The following is a 14236-nucleotide window of genomic DNA, read 5'->3' on the forward strand; positions in this document are numbered from 1 at the left end:
CAGTCTGTGCTCGGCCCCGTTCCTTTGTCCGGCGGTTGCCTGGCCTCTCTTCCTTCTTGGGTTCGGGCCTTGTGGCCCCGGGGGCTCCTCCGGCTTGTCCTGTGGCTGCTTGTGCCGGGGTGCCTGGCTTCTGCGGTGTTCCCTGGGCTTGTTTTCTTCTTCTCGGCCTGTCCCTCTGGCTCCTGTTGGGTTGGTCTTCGGGGTCTGTTGTCCCTGCTTCCCTTGTCGGTCGGTCCACGGGGGGGGGCTCTCCTGGTGGCTCGGCCGCTGTTGCCTTCTGGCTCGGTGTTCGCTGGCTCCTCTGGCTCCACTTGTGGTGGCTTCGGTTGCCGGCCTGTTCGGGCTTGGCTGGGTTCGGGTTCCTGTTCTGGTTCCTGCTGCTCTCCCGGGGGTCCGCTTGCTGGTTGCTGTTGCGGCCTTTTTGGCCTTGCCCTGGTGCCCTTTCGGGGCTCTCTGCGGGTCTGTGCGTGTTGGCTCCGTCTGACGCTCCGGTGGCGTTGTCCTTTGCCGCGTCCTGGGTGGGTCCAGGTTCTGGTCCTTGTTCCTTGGTTGCCTGCGTCCTGTTTCTGCGGACTCTGGTTTGGGTGCTGGGGCTGTCGGCTCTCTGCCTCTGTGGGTGTCCTGTGTGCTGGCAGTTCTGTTATGCTGGGTCCTTCCTTCCCTGTGTCTGTACTGTTGGTGGGTCTTTGGGGCCTCCCTGTGGTGGTCCTGTTTGTGGCGCCGCGGTCGGCCTGGGTGGCCCGGTTAGGGTCTCTGGGCTGGGGTCCCGGGTCTTGGGGGGGCGTCTGGCCCTCTCCTGGGCCTCTGGCTCTTCGGTGTGCTTTTCCCTGCCCTGCCTTTTACGTTGCTTGGGCCTTTCTGGTGCGGGCGCTGTGGGTCTGTGCTCGGGGGTTGTTGGTTGCCCCCCGTTGGCCTTGGGCTCCTTGTTTTCCTCTCCTGTCCGGGTTGTGTGTCGCTCGGTGGAGGTTCCTTCTGGTGGCTTCGTGCCCTTTGGAGTTTCGTGTCCTTCCCCTGGGTTCTGTGCGGGGTTTGCCCTGCTGCCTGGCTGTTGTGCAGCTGGTCTTGGCTGTGTTGGGGGTTCCTGTTTCGTTGGCGGTGGCTTGCAGGCTTCCCCTCGGTCCTCCTCTTGGCTGTCCTCTGCTTGGTGTTTGCTGGCCTTTTTTGGTCCTGCTGTTCTGCTCTGGGTGTTGTTCCTGTGGTGCTGGCCTCCTTTTGGTGTGGAGGTTCCCTCCGGCTGGGGTCCTGCTGGGGTTGTCGGTGGCCCCTCTGCGAGTGCAGTGTGTTGCTTTCCAGCTTCTTGGTGCTCCTGGCTTCCTTGCGTGTTGCCTAGGGGTCTGTTGCCTGGTTCTTTTTTTCCGGGTCTGGGTGTTTGTTCCCTGGCCTGTCGGGTCCTTCCCTTCGGGGCCTTTGCTGCTGGTGTTGGATGTCCTGTCCGGTCCTCCCTTTGGGCCCCTTGGGGGTCTTGGGTTGCGGCTTTTGCCTTTGGGCCTTGTTTTTTGGTTGCCATCGCCCCTGCGGGGCGCTTGGGGTTGTTCTGGGCCCTGTTTTTGGATGTTTCCTTTCTGTCTGGGCTGTTCGACTCTGTTGCTTTTGGGTCCGGTTCCTTTCTTTGTCCCTTCCGGTGGCTCGGCGTTTTGGCTCTGTCACAGGTTGCTTTTGCCTGTGTTCTGTCCTGCTCCTTTCTTGGCTGTGGAGTCTCGTTTGCTCGGTTTGGCTGTCCGGCATCTTTTGCTGTGGGGCCTGCTGGTTGTGGAGTCCTTCCGGGTGGGGGTCTCTTTGTCTATTCGCTGTGGTCCAACTCTGGTTGTGGGTTTCAGTCCGCGTTCTTGATGGCTCTTCCTCTTGTGGGGGTGGTTCCTCCTTTGGGGGTTCGGGCCTCAGGGTCTTGTCCTCTTTGCGAGGCCAGGGATGTTGTTCTGCTGTGTTTTGGGCACTGTTTTGTGTTCTTTGTCACTCAGTTGTCCGTCCCTGTTTTCTTCTGCTTGCTATGTCCTCAATTGTACTGAAGGAAGGCGAGGGAGGGACGGGAGGTAATGCTTCCATTTCTAACGATAATGGCATTACTCCTAGTCCTACTCCCTCGCCTTCCTTCAAGGACCCTCCCTCCCTCCCGGTGCGGTTCAACTGAGTGCTAGCTCGGCTTGTTTATGTACAGGTGGAGGTGGGGGCGGGCAGAGTTTTTATGCTGGGGGTGGGTCTGGGTGGGAGGCGGGGCCTCAATTGTACTGAAGGAAGGCGAGGGAGTAGGACTAGGAGTAATGCCATTATCGTTAGAAATGGAAGCATTCCAATTGTCCTTCAAGGAGCCAAACTGACTGCCAGCAACACTTGAACAATGACACAAATTCAGCAAAGGGTGACAACATTACAGACACATTCAAAAAGATATTTGCATTTTTAATTGAACGCAGGTGTGAAAAAGTCATCCTTTCATAGGGAGCGCGCTGATGCCTGGCTCACAAAATCTGGGGTCACAGCCGAACAAGTGTAAATATATGACTTTCCCTTTAGTAATTTTGAAATTTGAGCTCAGTATTCTGAAGTGAGTCTAAACAGGAAGCCATGGAAAAGGCAGCGTAAAATTAAATGTACAAGCAGTGTTCATACTCTTACAAAAAATACCAAGCGATAGAAACAACTCACTGTTCTCAAATGTGCTTCCCCGAGGAAGTCTATTAAAAACCATCTGACCACACACAGAAAACACTTTCAGGCATTGAATAACGGGTAAAGAAATATCCCCACTTACAGCAGAAAGAGAACAGCAGACATTGAGAGCAAAACTGGCGAACTCAAAATAATAGTACACAGAAACACGAGCAACTAAACACATGCCTAAAATATAAACTCTAAACAGGCTTAGAAAAACGAAACGGGAAAAGAAAGTCTAAAGATTCTCAGAAAAGTAATTTTCTGAGACAAAAACAAATATAGGCTTGGTGAAAAAATAGAGATGGACAACATTTTGAATTCACTGGTAAAGTTTTGCAACGTTTTCAAAGAGCACTTTTCAAAGTTTGTAAAGTTCGTACACTTTGGTGATATATTTTCTCACTATTTCTTTTTGCTGCCAGAGGATCTTCACGATAAAAGTGAGTAGTCGCTGATAATTTTAATGCAAATCTTACTTTTGCTGATTTTCTTTTCAATGTATGTGAATATTGCAAACATTACAAACTTTTTTTCAAATCTTCCTAAGGTCTGGAAACAAAAACCTTTATACTACTTAGAACCTTCTAAAAAACATTATATAATGCCAGACAAGGGATGTATTCGTAGGTAAAAAACTATACAGCTTCAATCGACTTACAGAGCTCTTTACACACAAAGATTTAACCTAGGTGCTCCAAGTGCACCATTTACAGGGCAAAGTTTCGTTCTTGCAGTACCAATCAAGGGTGGTGGCATTTTTCCCTTGTAAAGGCATTTAATCACTTATATAATACATGGGAGACGGCAACCCCTGTATAAATGTCAATTTTTTTCCTTCTAAATTTCCTTTTTACAGCCAACTTGTGAGATTTCTAGTCACCTGTAATTAACCTGCTTTTTGTAAGATTTTAATTAATCAAACACATAAAAATAAAATTTGAATTTGAAATTTGAAAAATTTGAAATAGTCACCTGTAATAAAGCAATGAGGAACCGATTAATCTCTAATGATTTATTACATTTGAGTTCTAACATCATAATGCCTGCGACCAGGTCATGGAACATAGTTACAGCTGAATTTCAAACAAGAAAAATCACAAAACCTGCCTCTTCCTTCTTCTGCTCTCTTTTTCTAGATGACCAGTGGTGAGCAGAAAGAAGATATTTATGATTGCACCCTTTAAATAACAATAGGGAAGTAGAATCTCTCTGCATGTTCCTATAGATTCTGGGCTGCAGTGCTTTTTAAAATCGGATTTGTACTAAAGTAGTTCTGGTATCTTTACCCCCAAATCTCTAACTGCTTTTTGGTGAGTTTAATTGTGCACTACAGATTCTATGTAGATCCCTCATATCTGCAAACATCCGATCTCTTTCATTTGAAAAAAGAACACACCAATAATTCCAGTGGTTCGTGGGAAGGGTGATGGTGTGACCATGTATTATAAGGAATAAAGTACACTCTGACGTACTTTACATATTGCAAGTCACAGGGGTTTTCCAAGACCTTGTAAAGGATCTTGACCCTTCGGCTTCATTCCTCTATATAGTCATAAAACTCATCAGTTGCAAATATGGGTTTTGTAATAATCTGCTGATATTTGTTAGGGGGAAATGATTGAGTTTACAAGAATATGCATATTTTGATTGTGGTAACCACCAAAACCCACGCCATTCCCCAAAAATTCATAATTGGGTGGAATTAATCGCACTTCATAGAACTCGGCTCAGACAGATTTTTACCAGGAACTATAAATATCACACCTTTTACCAGACTGCTCATAATTAGGGCCAAAATATCACTGTGATGGATATTACAATTTTTTGGCCCTCGATACAAGGGCTTATTCCAGTCCTTTTGTAAACACATGTTTGTGCAGGGATCAAATTGTGATTTGCATGAAAATGGTATTTACCACATGCAGTAAATATCAGACCCTATTCCACCAAATTTGTAAAGAGTGCCCAAGTATGTACTTTCCCTCCCTGGAAATAGTCAAATATTGACTCTTGATCAGGGGAAGGAGTAAATAGGTTTCTGGATGGAAAGGGAAGGCAATACATCCAAAATTAGTAGAGGTGTAAGGAAAGGGATTTCTATATGGGTAATACATTTTCACCATGGATAAAAAAAGTTTACAAGTTTAAAAGTGTGAATGGACTATGGCCCTTGCTTGCTCAATGGGCAAATTATGAGTTGGGTGATGTTGATGGCATATGGTAATTTTGGCTGAAATTACTGGATGCCATAAATGCATCACCCTTCCTTAAATTTCAGGCAGAATTTAACAGGGGAAAAGTGTGCTGTATTTACTGTAACAAACAGGGTTTGGAATCAGGACCAACAGCTGCGGAAAACTCTGATGTTCTTTCGGCTCCAGCTAGAAAAACCCTAGTTCACGCCTTGGTAACATCTCAGCTGGACTATGGAAATGCTCTTTACTTGGGATTAACTAAAAAATGTCTTCACAGGCTACAATGCATCCAGAAAGCGGCACCCCGTTTGGATCTGAAGCTGCCCAGGAGAGCCTCAATGGGGAAGGCTGTCGAGGACCTACACTGGTTGCCGGTTGCAAAAAGAGTCCTTTTTAGCCCCTTCCGTGCTCCCGTCGGCCAGCACTCCCTCCCCAGTGCTGCCGACAGCCAACGGCCGACGCAGCCCCGCCCACCCTTTAGAACGCCCGCACCGCGGCGGAAAAACCGCTGCGGTTAAAGCGTTAAAGCTCTATGCATTAGCCACTGTATCTTACAGGGCAAAGGTCCAAGCTATCTGCATGGCTTACTCACCCCATATATTCCCACACGCCATCTTAGATCAACCTGGACCTATCTGGCCAAAGTCCCTAAAGTACTAAAAGTTAGACTGGGGGCACAATCTTTCGGCTATCGGGAGCCAAAAATTGGAATGCTCTTCCTCTTTCTCTCCGCTCGGAATCTTCGGAGGTTCTCTTCCGGAAAAAGCTGAAAGCATGGCTGTTCAAGTGATAGGATCTTTTCTCTATCCTCTTTCCCTGTAGAGTTCTGCCCCAGAGCAGGGACACACCTTTTGAATTTGAATTTAAAAACATTTGTACAGCGCTCGCATACCCGGCGGTTTCATGGCGCTAGTGGTGATCAGTGGATGGCAGCAGCAGAGAGATTAAGGGTAGGCTTGTGTGAACAAAAAAGTTTTAAGATTTTTACGGAACAGGGGGTAGGAAGGTGAGGAGCGCAGAGTAACCGGGAGGGAATTCCAAAAAGTTGGAGCCAGGACAGCGAATCTTGCTCCGCCCGCCCTCTGCTTTTGGTGTAACCATGTGCTTTACAAGTGCTATTATTAATATTATTATAGCATGATGTTTTGCACCTGCAGAAAAGAAGATAGTGGGGCATATTACCAACGATTAGCGATATTTATCGCTACTAGGCTTAGCAACGATTTTTTTATCGCTAAGCATCGCCGGAAATTACCGCTGAGATAAAGTGCTATTAGCTACATTTATCTCCAAAGCGATAATTTTTCCGCCGATAGCGTGAATATCTCTGAGAATACCGCGATATTCACGCATTAGTGACTAAATGCTCTTAGCCATGTTATCCACCTCCTATTGGATAACGTGGCTAAGAACTGGTCTGGGCAGGTGTTCGTTTTTGGCGATATTCGCGCTAAGCGCGAATATTGCCATCGCTAAGCCTGCCTTGCTAATAGGCGTTAGCGACGTTAGCGACTGCTTTCAGTCGCTAACGGGTTGGGAACGCCCACATTGCATGTCATTAGCAATAATTATCTCTAACATGCAGAGCGGGCCCCAAATCGCTCGCTATCGTCTCAAAGCTGTCTCTAACATCAGTTAGCAACAGCTTGCTAATTGGGCGATAGTATTATCGCCGCTTAGCGGCCGAAAACGGCCGCTAAAGCGGCGAAAATAACATATCGCCAGCATTGATAATATCCCCCAATATTTCCTTATACATAGATTTTCACACATGCAAAGAAATGTGAGAAGCTGCCAAGAGTACTAGAAGAATTCATAGCGAATTACTGAATATTAACAAAATCTGTATAAATCATAGACACAAATCTACAAGCGGACATTTCTAGCTCCCCTACAAGAAGTATTACGAACCTGTGTGTAGAGGGACCTGCGTGTGCAGCTCCTATGCACATAATCCAAGAGCAGGGCCACTGGAATTATGCGATTCTGCAGCCATGACTATTTTCGCTTGATTATGGCTTTGCCACATTTGCCACATTTTCATTCACGAAGGTTGACTGGTCACTTTTCAGTATTTATTACTATATTTGAATGTTAAACAAGTAAACCGTTGCAAAGGCAGTGTTAACATAGGTTAAAATGACAAAAGTAATGCAGTCACAAAATGTGCTGCATTAGGCTGCATAATTTTTTTTTTTACCAGATAATTTAATTAACTTTGCCACATAATTTGGTCCTCTCACGCCGCATAATTCCAGGAGTCCTGCCTCAGAGGCACATCTTACTCAGCATGTACCCCATGCCCTGGCGCCTCGTGACTGAAAAAGATCACTCACTGGTCCTCTTGGCTACTCCGAAAGAGTGAGAACTGAAGATGGCCCCTGCCCCAGCCCCGCCTCCAGCTGCCCTGCTGCAGCAAGGATACCCATCTCCTGTGTGTGCTCACCTCTGCAGATGCCCCATGACCTCTCGGGGTCAGCACCATAGTCACATATGAGGTCCTGGCTGGGGTCACAGGGTCGGAGGTCATTGCAATCATCGTTCAGCTGCCCCGCACACACCCGACAGCCGCACCCGCAGTCGTCCGAGACCAGGGGCACCCCGGGGGCACATCCTCCTGGCACCTCCCTGGGGCACAGGCAATCAACGGGGCATCCTCCCTGGACCTGAAAGAAAGGACAGGGTGAGAGTATCGCTGAGCCGCCTACACTTAGAATGGGAAAAGCAAAACTACAAGTGCCAGAATGCAAAGCGAGGTTAACTAAAACTCCACAACAGCTCAATACTGTCATTCAGGGTCAGGTGCGCTGTGCAGCACTGCAGGTTTAAAAAGAGAATTCCAAAATGTTCGACTGATTTTAATAGCACGCAGCAGACTTGTGTATGTAATGCCTGTAAAAGGTGTAAGTCACACATCACACACGTGTTTTTGTGCAGTCCAACCTGGCTCACCAAGGTCACCCCTTGCACCTTATGCAAGATGCACTTAACTCCCAATATCTTTGTGCATTTCAGATGAGAGTTGGGGGCATCTGGGGCTGTGCACGCCCCAGGGAGATGTGGCTCTCTAGACCCCGCCCTCACCCCCGCTCCAGACTGGGGGGCACTCCTGCTGCTTTTGGGGTGTTCGAGGGCAGACTCGCGGTGGGTGTATTGTGCATAACTGAAGGCATTTCAAGAAAGGCGGGGGTATGTATTCAGTTAGGGCAGGGGTCTCCAAACCGGTCCTGGAGGGCCGGATCCATGCCATATTTTTAAAGTACCTACATGTATCTCAATGGGGATATCCCAAAAATCTGGCATGGATCCGGCCCTCCAGGACCGGTTTGGAGACCCCTGAGTTAGGGTCACCTCCCAGAAAGAGGCTTTTTGTAAATCAGGGTGCTGGGCTTGTGCTTCGGAGCCCTGCTCCAATCCCCAAAATGTCCTTGCACCCCCCATTCGCCTCTCCCTGAAATACTTTGCACAATGTAAAATTGTTAAAGTGTCCTTGTATTTGCCAATTAGATCCTCATCGGGTATTATCTGCCATAAGCATGTTGGCACAGTCCACATGGACAATAAGCGCCTGAGCAAAGTCCGGTTTACTTCAAATCATGCTTCATGCTTCATGTGCAGATCTGAGTTTGCACACACAGCTGGGTTAAGCCTTGGTTGATCCCAGGAAAGACACACAGGAGCAATGGGGAAGCGAGGCGGGAGACCTTGGTGGCCTGTGTGTATGTGAAGAAGGCAGGTCAGAGCTCGGTGTGTGTGGGACTGACCCACAGGAACAACACGGCTGAGAGGCGAAGGGTGAGCTGGGAATGCTGAGGGTCTGTGGTCGGCAGCTGTTATCTGCTCTTATTGGGTGGCCCTGTGGCCCTTCAGGGGCCACATTGGGTGGCGGGTAGAGCTGGAGACGATACAGGGCGAGACATCTTCTCACAATCGGCGGAAGAGTAGAGCTGCACACTACGATGGGTCTGTGCATTGTCAGGTACAAATTGTTCACATTGGGTGGAAGGGTGGCGCTTGAGACTGTGCAGAGCCTGTGGGTGGTCAGGTGCCATCTTCTCACATTGGGTGGAAGGGTAGAGATGGAGACTCCGCAGGGCCTGCGGGTGGTCAGGTGGCTTCTTCTCGCATTGGGTGGAGGGGTAAAGATGGAGATGACGCAGGGCCTGTGGGTGGTCAGGGGGCATCTTCTCACATTGGGTGGAGGGGTAGAGATGGAGATGGCTCACGGCCTGTGGGTGGTCAGGTGGCATCTTCTCACATTGGGTGGAGGGGTAAAGATGGAGATGACGCAGGGCCTGTGGGTGGTCAGGTGGCATCTTCTCACATTGGGTGGAGGGGTAGAGATGGAGACTCCGCAGGGCCTGCGGGTGGTCAGGTGGCTTCTTCTCGCATTGGGTGGAGGGGTAAAGATGGAGATGACGCAGGGCCTGTGGGTGGTCAGGTGGCATCTTCTCACATTGGGTGGAGGGGTAGAGATGGAGACTCCGCAGGGCCTGCGGGTGGTCAGGTGGCTTCTTCTCGCATTGGGTGGAGGGGTAAAGATGGAGATGACGCAGGGCCTGTGGGTGGTCAGGTGGCATCTTCTCACATTGGGTGGAGGGGTAGAGATGGAGACTCCGCAGGGCCTGCGGGTGGTCAGGTGGCTTCTTCTCGCATTGGGTGGAGGGGTAAAGATGGAGATGACGCAGGGCCTGTGGGTGGTCAGGGGGCATCTTCTCACATTGGGTGGAGGGGTAGAGATGGAGATGGCTCACGGCCTGTGGGTGGTCCGGTGGCATCTTCTCACATTGGGTGGAGGGGTAAAGATGGAGATGACACAGGGCCTGTGGGTGGTCAGGTGGCATCTTCTCACATTGGGTGGAGGGGTAGAGATGGAGACTCCGCAGGGCCTGCGGGTGGTCAGGTGGCTTCTTCTCGCATTGGGTGGAGGGGTAAAGATGGAGATGACGCAGGGCCTGTGGGTGGTCAGGTGGCATCTTCTCACATTGGGTGGAGGGGTAGAGATGGAGACTCCGCAGGGCCTGCGGGTGGTCAGGTGGCTTCTTCTCGCATTGGGTGGAGGGGTAAAGATGGAGATGACGCAGGGCCTGTGGGTGGTCAGGTGGCATCTTCTCACATTGGGTGGAGGGGTAGAGATGGAGACTCCGCAGGGCCTGCGGGTGGTCAGGTGGCTTCTTCTCGCATTGGGTGGAGGGGTAAAGATGGAGATGACGCAGGGCCTGTGGGTGGTCAGGTGGCATCTTCTCACATTGGGTGGAGGGGTAGAGATGGAGACTCCGCAGGGCCTGCGGGTGGTCAGGTGGCTTCTTCTCGCATTGGGTGGAGGGGTAGAGATGGAGACGACGCAGGGCCTGTGGGTGGTCAGGTGGCTTCTTCTCGCATTGGGTGAAGGGGTAAAGATGGAGATGACGCAGGGCCTGTGGGTGGTCAGGTGGCATCTTCTCGCATTGGGTGGAGGGGTAAAGATGGAGATGACGCAGGGCCTGTGGGTGGTCAGGTGGCTTCTTCTCGCATTGGGTGGAAGGGCAGAGATGAAGATGACGCAGGGCCTGCGGGTGGTCAGGTGGCTTCTTCTCGCATTGGGTGGAGGGGTAAAGATGGCGATGACGCAGGGCCTGTGGGTGGTCAGGTGGCATCTTCTCACATTGGGTGGAGGGGTAGAGATGGAGACTCCGCAGGGCCTGCGGGTGGTCAGGTGGCTTCTTCTCGCATTGGGTGGAGGGGTAAAGATGGCGATGACGCAGGGCCTGTGGGTGGTCAGGTGGCATCTTCTCACATTGGGTGGAGGTGTAGAGATGGAGACTCCGCAGGGCCCGTGGGTGGTCAGGTGGCATCTTCTCACATTGGGTGGAGGGGTAGAGATGGAGGTGACGCAGGGCCTGTGGGTGGTCAGGTGGCATCTTCTCACATTGGGTGGAGGGATAGAGATGGAGACTCCGCAGGGCCTGCGGGTGGTCAGGTGGCTTCTTCTCACATTGGGTGGAGGGGTAGAGATGGAGATGACGCAGGGCCTGTGGGTGGTCAGGTGGCTTCTTCTCGCATTGGGTGGAGGGGTAAAGATGGAGATGACGCAGGGCCCGTGGGTGGTCAGGTGGTATCGTCTCACATTGGGTGGAGGGGTAAAGATGGAGATGACGCAGGGCCTGTGGGTGGTCAGGTGGCTTCTTCTCGCATTGGGTGGAGGGGTAAAGATGGAGATGACACAGGGCCTGTGGGTGGTCAGGTGCCATCTTCTCACATTGGGTGGAGGGGTAGAGATGGAGATGACGCAGGGCCTGTGGGTGGTCAGGTGGCTTCTTCTCGCATTGGGTGGAGGGGTAAAGATGGAGATGACGCAGGGCCCGTGGGTGGTCAGGTGGTATCGTCTCACATTGGGTGGAGGGGTAAAGATGGAGATGACGCAGGGCCTGTGGGTGGTCAGGTGGCATCTTCTCACATTGGGTGGAGGGGTAAAGATGGAGATGACGCAGGGCCTGTGGGTGGTCAGGTGGCATCTTCTCACATTGGGTGGAGGGGTAGAGATGGAGACTCCGCAGGGCCTGTGGGTGGTCAGGTGGCTTCTTCTCGCATTGGGTGGAGGGGTAAAGATGGAGATGACACAGGGCCTGTGGGTGGTCAGGTGGCATCTTCTCACATTGGTTGGAGGGGTAAAGATGGAGATGACGCAGGGCCTGCGGGTGGTCAGGTGGCTTCTTCTCACATTGGGTGGAGGGGTAGAGATGGAGATGACGCAGGGCCTGCGGGTGGTCAGGTGGCTTCTTCTCGCATTGGGTGGAGGGGTAAAGATGGAGATGACGCAGGGCCTGTGGGTGGTCAGGTGGCTTCTTCTCGCATTGGGTGGAGGGGTAGAGATGGAGATGACGCAGGGCCTGCGGGTGGTCAGGTGGCTTCTTCTCGCATTGGGTGGAGGGGTAAAGATGGAGATGACGCAGGGCCTGTGGGTGGTCAGGTGGCTTCTTCTCGCATTGGGTGGAGGGGTAAAGATGGAGATGACGCAGGGCCTGTGGGTGGTCAGGTGGCATCTTCTCACTTTGGGTGGAGGGGTAGAGATGGAGACTCCGCAGGGCCTGCGGGTGGTCAGGTGGCTTCTTCTCGCATTGGGTGGAGGGGTAAAGATGGCGATGACGCAGGGCCTGTGGGTGGTCAGGTGGCATCTTCTCACATTGGGTGGAGGGGTAGAGATGGAGACTCCGCAGGGCCTGCGGGTGGTCAGGTGGCTTCTTCTCGCATTGGGTGGAGGGGTAAAGATGGAGATGACGCAGGGCCTGTGGGTGGTCAGGTGGCATCTTCTCACATTGGGTGGAGGGATAGAGATGGAGACTCCGCAGGGCCTGTGGGTGGTCAGGTGGCTTCTTCTCGCATTGGGTGGAGGGGTAAAGATGGAGATGACACAGGGCCTGTGGGTGGTCAGGTGCCATCTTCTCACATTGGGTGGAGGGGTAGAGATGGAGATGACGCAGGGCCTGTGGGTGGTCAGGTGGCTTCTTCTCGCATTGGGTGGAGGGGTAAAGATGGAGATGACGCAGGGCCCGTGGGTGGTCAGGTGGTATCGTCTCACATTGGGTGGAGGGGTAAAGATGGAGATGACGCAGGGCCTGTGGGTGGTCAGGTGGCATCTTCTCACATTGGGTGGAGGGGTAAAGATGGAGATGACGCAGGGCCTGTGGGTGGTCAGGTGGCATCTTCTCACATTGGGTGGAGGGGTAGAAATGGAGATGACGCAGGGCCTGTGGGTGGTCAGGTGGCTTCTTCTCGCATTGGGTGGAGGGGTAAAGATGGAGATGACGCAGGGCCCGTGGGTGGTCAGGTGGTATCTTCTCACATTGGGTGGAGGGGGAGAGATGGGGACTCCGCAGGGCCTGTGGGTGGTCAGGTGGCATCTTCTCACATTGGGTGGAAGGGCAGAGATGGAGATGACGCAGGGCCTGTGGGTGGTCAGGTGGCTTCTTCTCGCATTGGGTGGAGGGGTAAAGATGGAGATGACGCAGGGCCTGTGGGTGGTCAGGTGGCATCTTCTCACATTGGGTAGAGGGGTAAAGATGGAGATGATGCAGGGCCCGTGGGTGGTCAGGTGGTATCTTCTCACATTGGGTAGAGATGAAGACTCTGCAGGGCCTGTGGGTGGTCAGGTGGCATCTTCTCACATTGGGTGGAAGGGCAGAGATGAAGACTCCGCAGGGCCTGTGGGTGGTCAGGTGGCATCTTCTCACATTGGGTGGAAGGGAAGAGATGGAGATGACACAGGGCCTGTGAGTGATCAGGTGGCATCTTCTCGCATTGGGTGGAGGGGTAGAGATGGAGATGACACAGGGCCTGTGGCTGGTCAGGTGGCATCTTCTCACATTGGGTGGAGGGGTAGAGATGGGGACTCCGCAGGGCCTGTGGGTGGTCAGGTGGCATCTTCTCACATTGGGTGGAAGGGCAGAGATGGAGATGACGCAGGGCCTGTGAGTGGTCAGGTGGCATCTTCTCGCATTGGGTGGAGGGGTAGAGAGTTCCAGATGGCTCACGGCCTGTGGGTGGTCAGGTGGCATCTCCTCACATTGGGTGGAGGGGTAGAGATGGAGATGGCGCCGGGTCTGTGGATGGTCAGGTGGCATCTCCTCACATTGGGTGGAGACATGGAGAGGAAAATGACACATGGCCTGCTGGTGGTCAGGGGCCGTCTTCTCACACTGGGTGGAGTGGTAGAGCTCAGTGTGCCACCCAGACTCACACAAGGGCCCCACCACAGGGGACGTTGGCCAAGAGGTGGGTGACACTGGGAGCTGCGCCCATCCTGACATCACATGTAGGCATAGGGGGCACATGTCCCTGCTTCCTTGTGACTGTGACACGCTTAAGGGTGGCACTAGGGTGGATGGAGAATGAGTAAATAGGGTGGAGCACTACCGAGTGGAGAGAGGACAATACCGAGAGATTTAGGAAGGGGAGGGGGCATTATGGAACAAAGACATTTAACGGGAACATATTCAAATCTTCTGTGACAGCTGTGGATGCAGATGCGGGACCCCCCAGTATTCATAGATTCAATTAGGCCCACCCCAAACTGCCCCAGTAGCGCCCAGGCCCCAAACTGCCCCAGTAGGGCCCAGACCCCAAATTGCTCCAGTAGGGCCCAGACCCCAAACTGCCCCAGTAGGGCACAGACCCCAAACTGCCCCAGTAGGGCACATACCCCAAAGTGCCCCTGTAGGGCACAGGCTCCAAACTGCCCCAGTAGGGCACAGACCCCAAACTGCTCCAGTAGGGCCCAGACCCCAAACTGCTCCAGTAGGGCCCAGACCCCAAACTGCCCCAGTAGGGCCCAGACCCCAAACTGCTCCAGTAGGGCCCAGGCCCCAAACTGCCCCAGTAGGGCCCAGACCCCAAACTGCTCCAGTAGGGCC

The 14236-nt window shown here is 52.4% G+C and overlaps 1 protein-coding gene across 2 annotated transcripts in view; it reads right to left on the reverse strand.

Moving 5' to 3' along the window:
• The window catches only part of LOC147717884 (CCN family member 1-like), a 63410-nt gene that overhangs the window by 48549 nt on the left and 625 nt on the right, over nucleotides 1-14236 (reverse strand). For both annotated transcript variants that reach the window (XM_086924653.1, XM_086924654.1), the window contains exon 2: nucleotides 7294-7513. In XM_086924653.1, the coding sequence (XP_086780779.1) occupies nucleotides 7294-7513 (220 nt within the window). The remainder of the gene's footprint in view (nucleotides 1-7293; nucleotides 7514-14236) is intronic.

The sequence above is a fragment of the Lissotriton vulgaris genome, chromosome 5, assembly GCF_964263255.1.
Source record: "Lissotriton vulgaris chromosome 5, aLisVul1.2, whole genome shotgun sequence".
In the NCBI taxonomy this organism is placed as follows: domain Eukaryota; kingdom Metazoa; phylum Chordata; class Amphibia; order Caudata; family Salamandridae; genus Lissotriton; species Lissotriton vulgaris.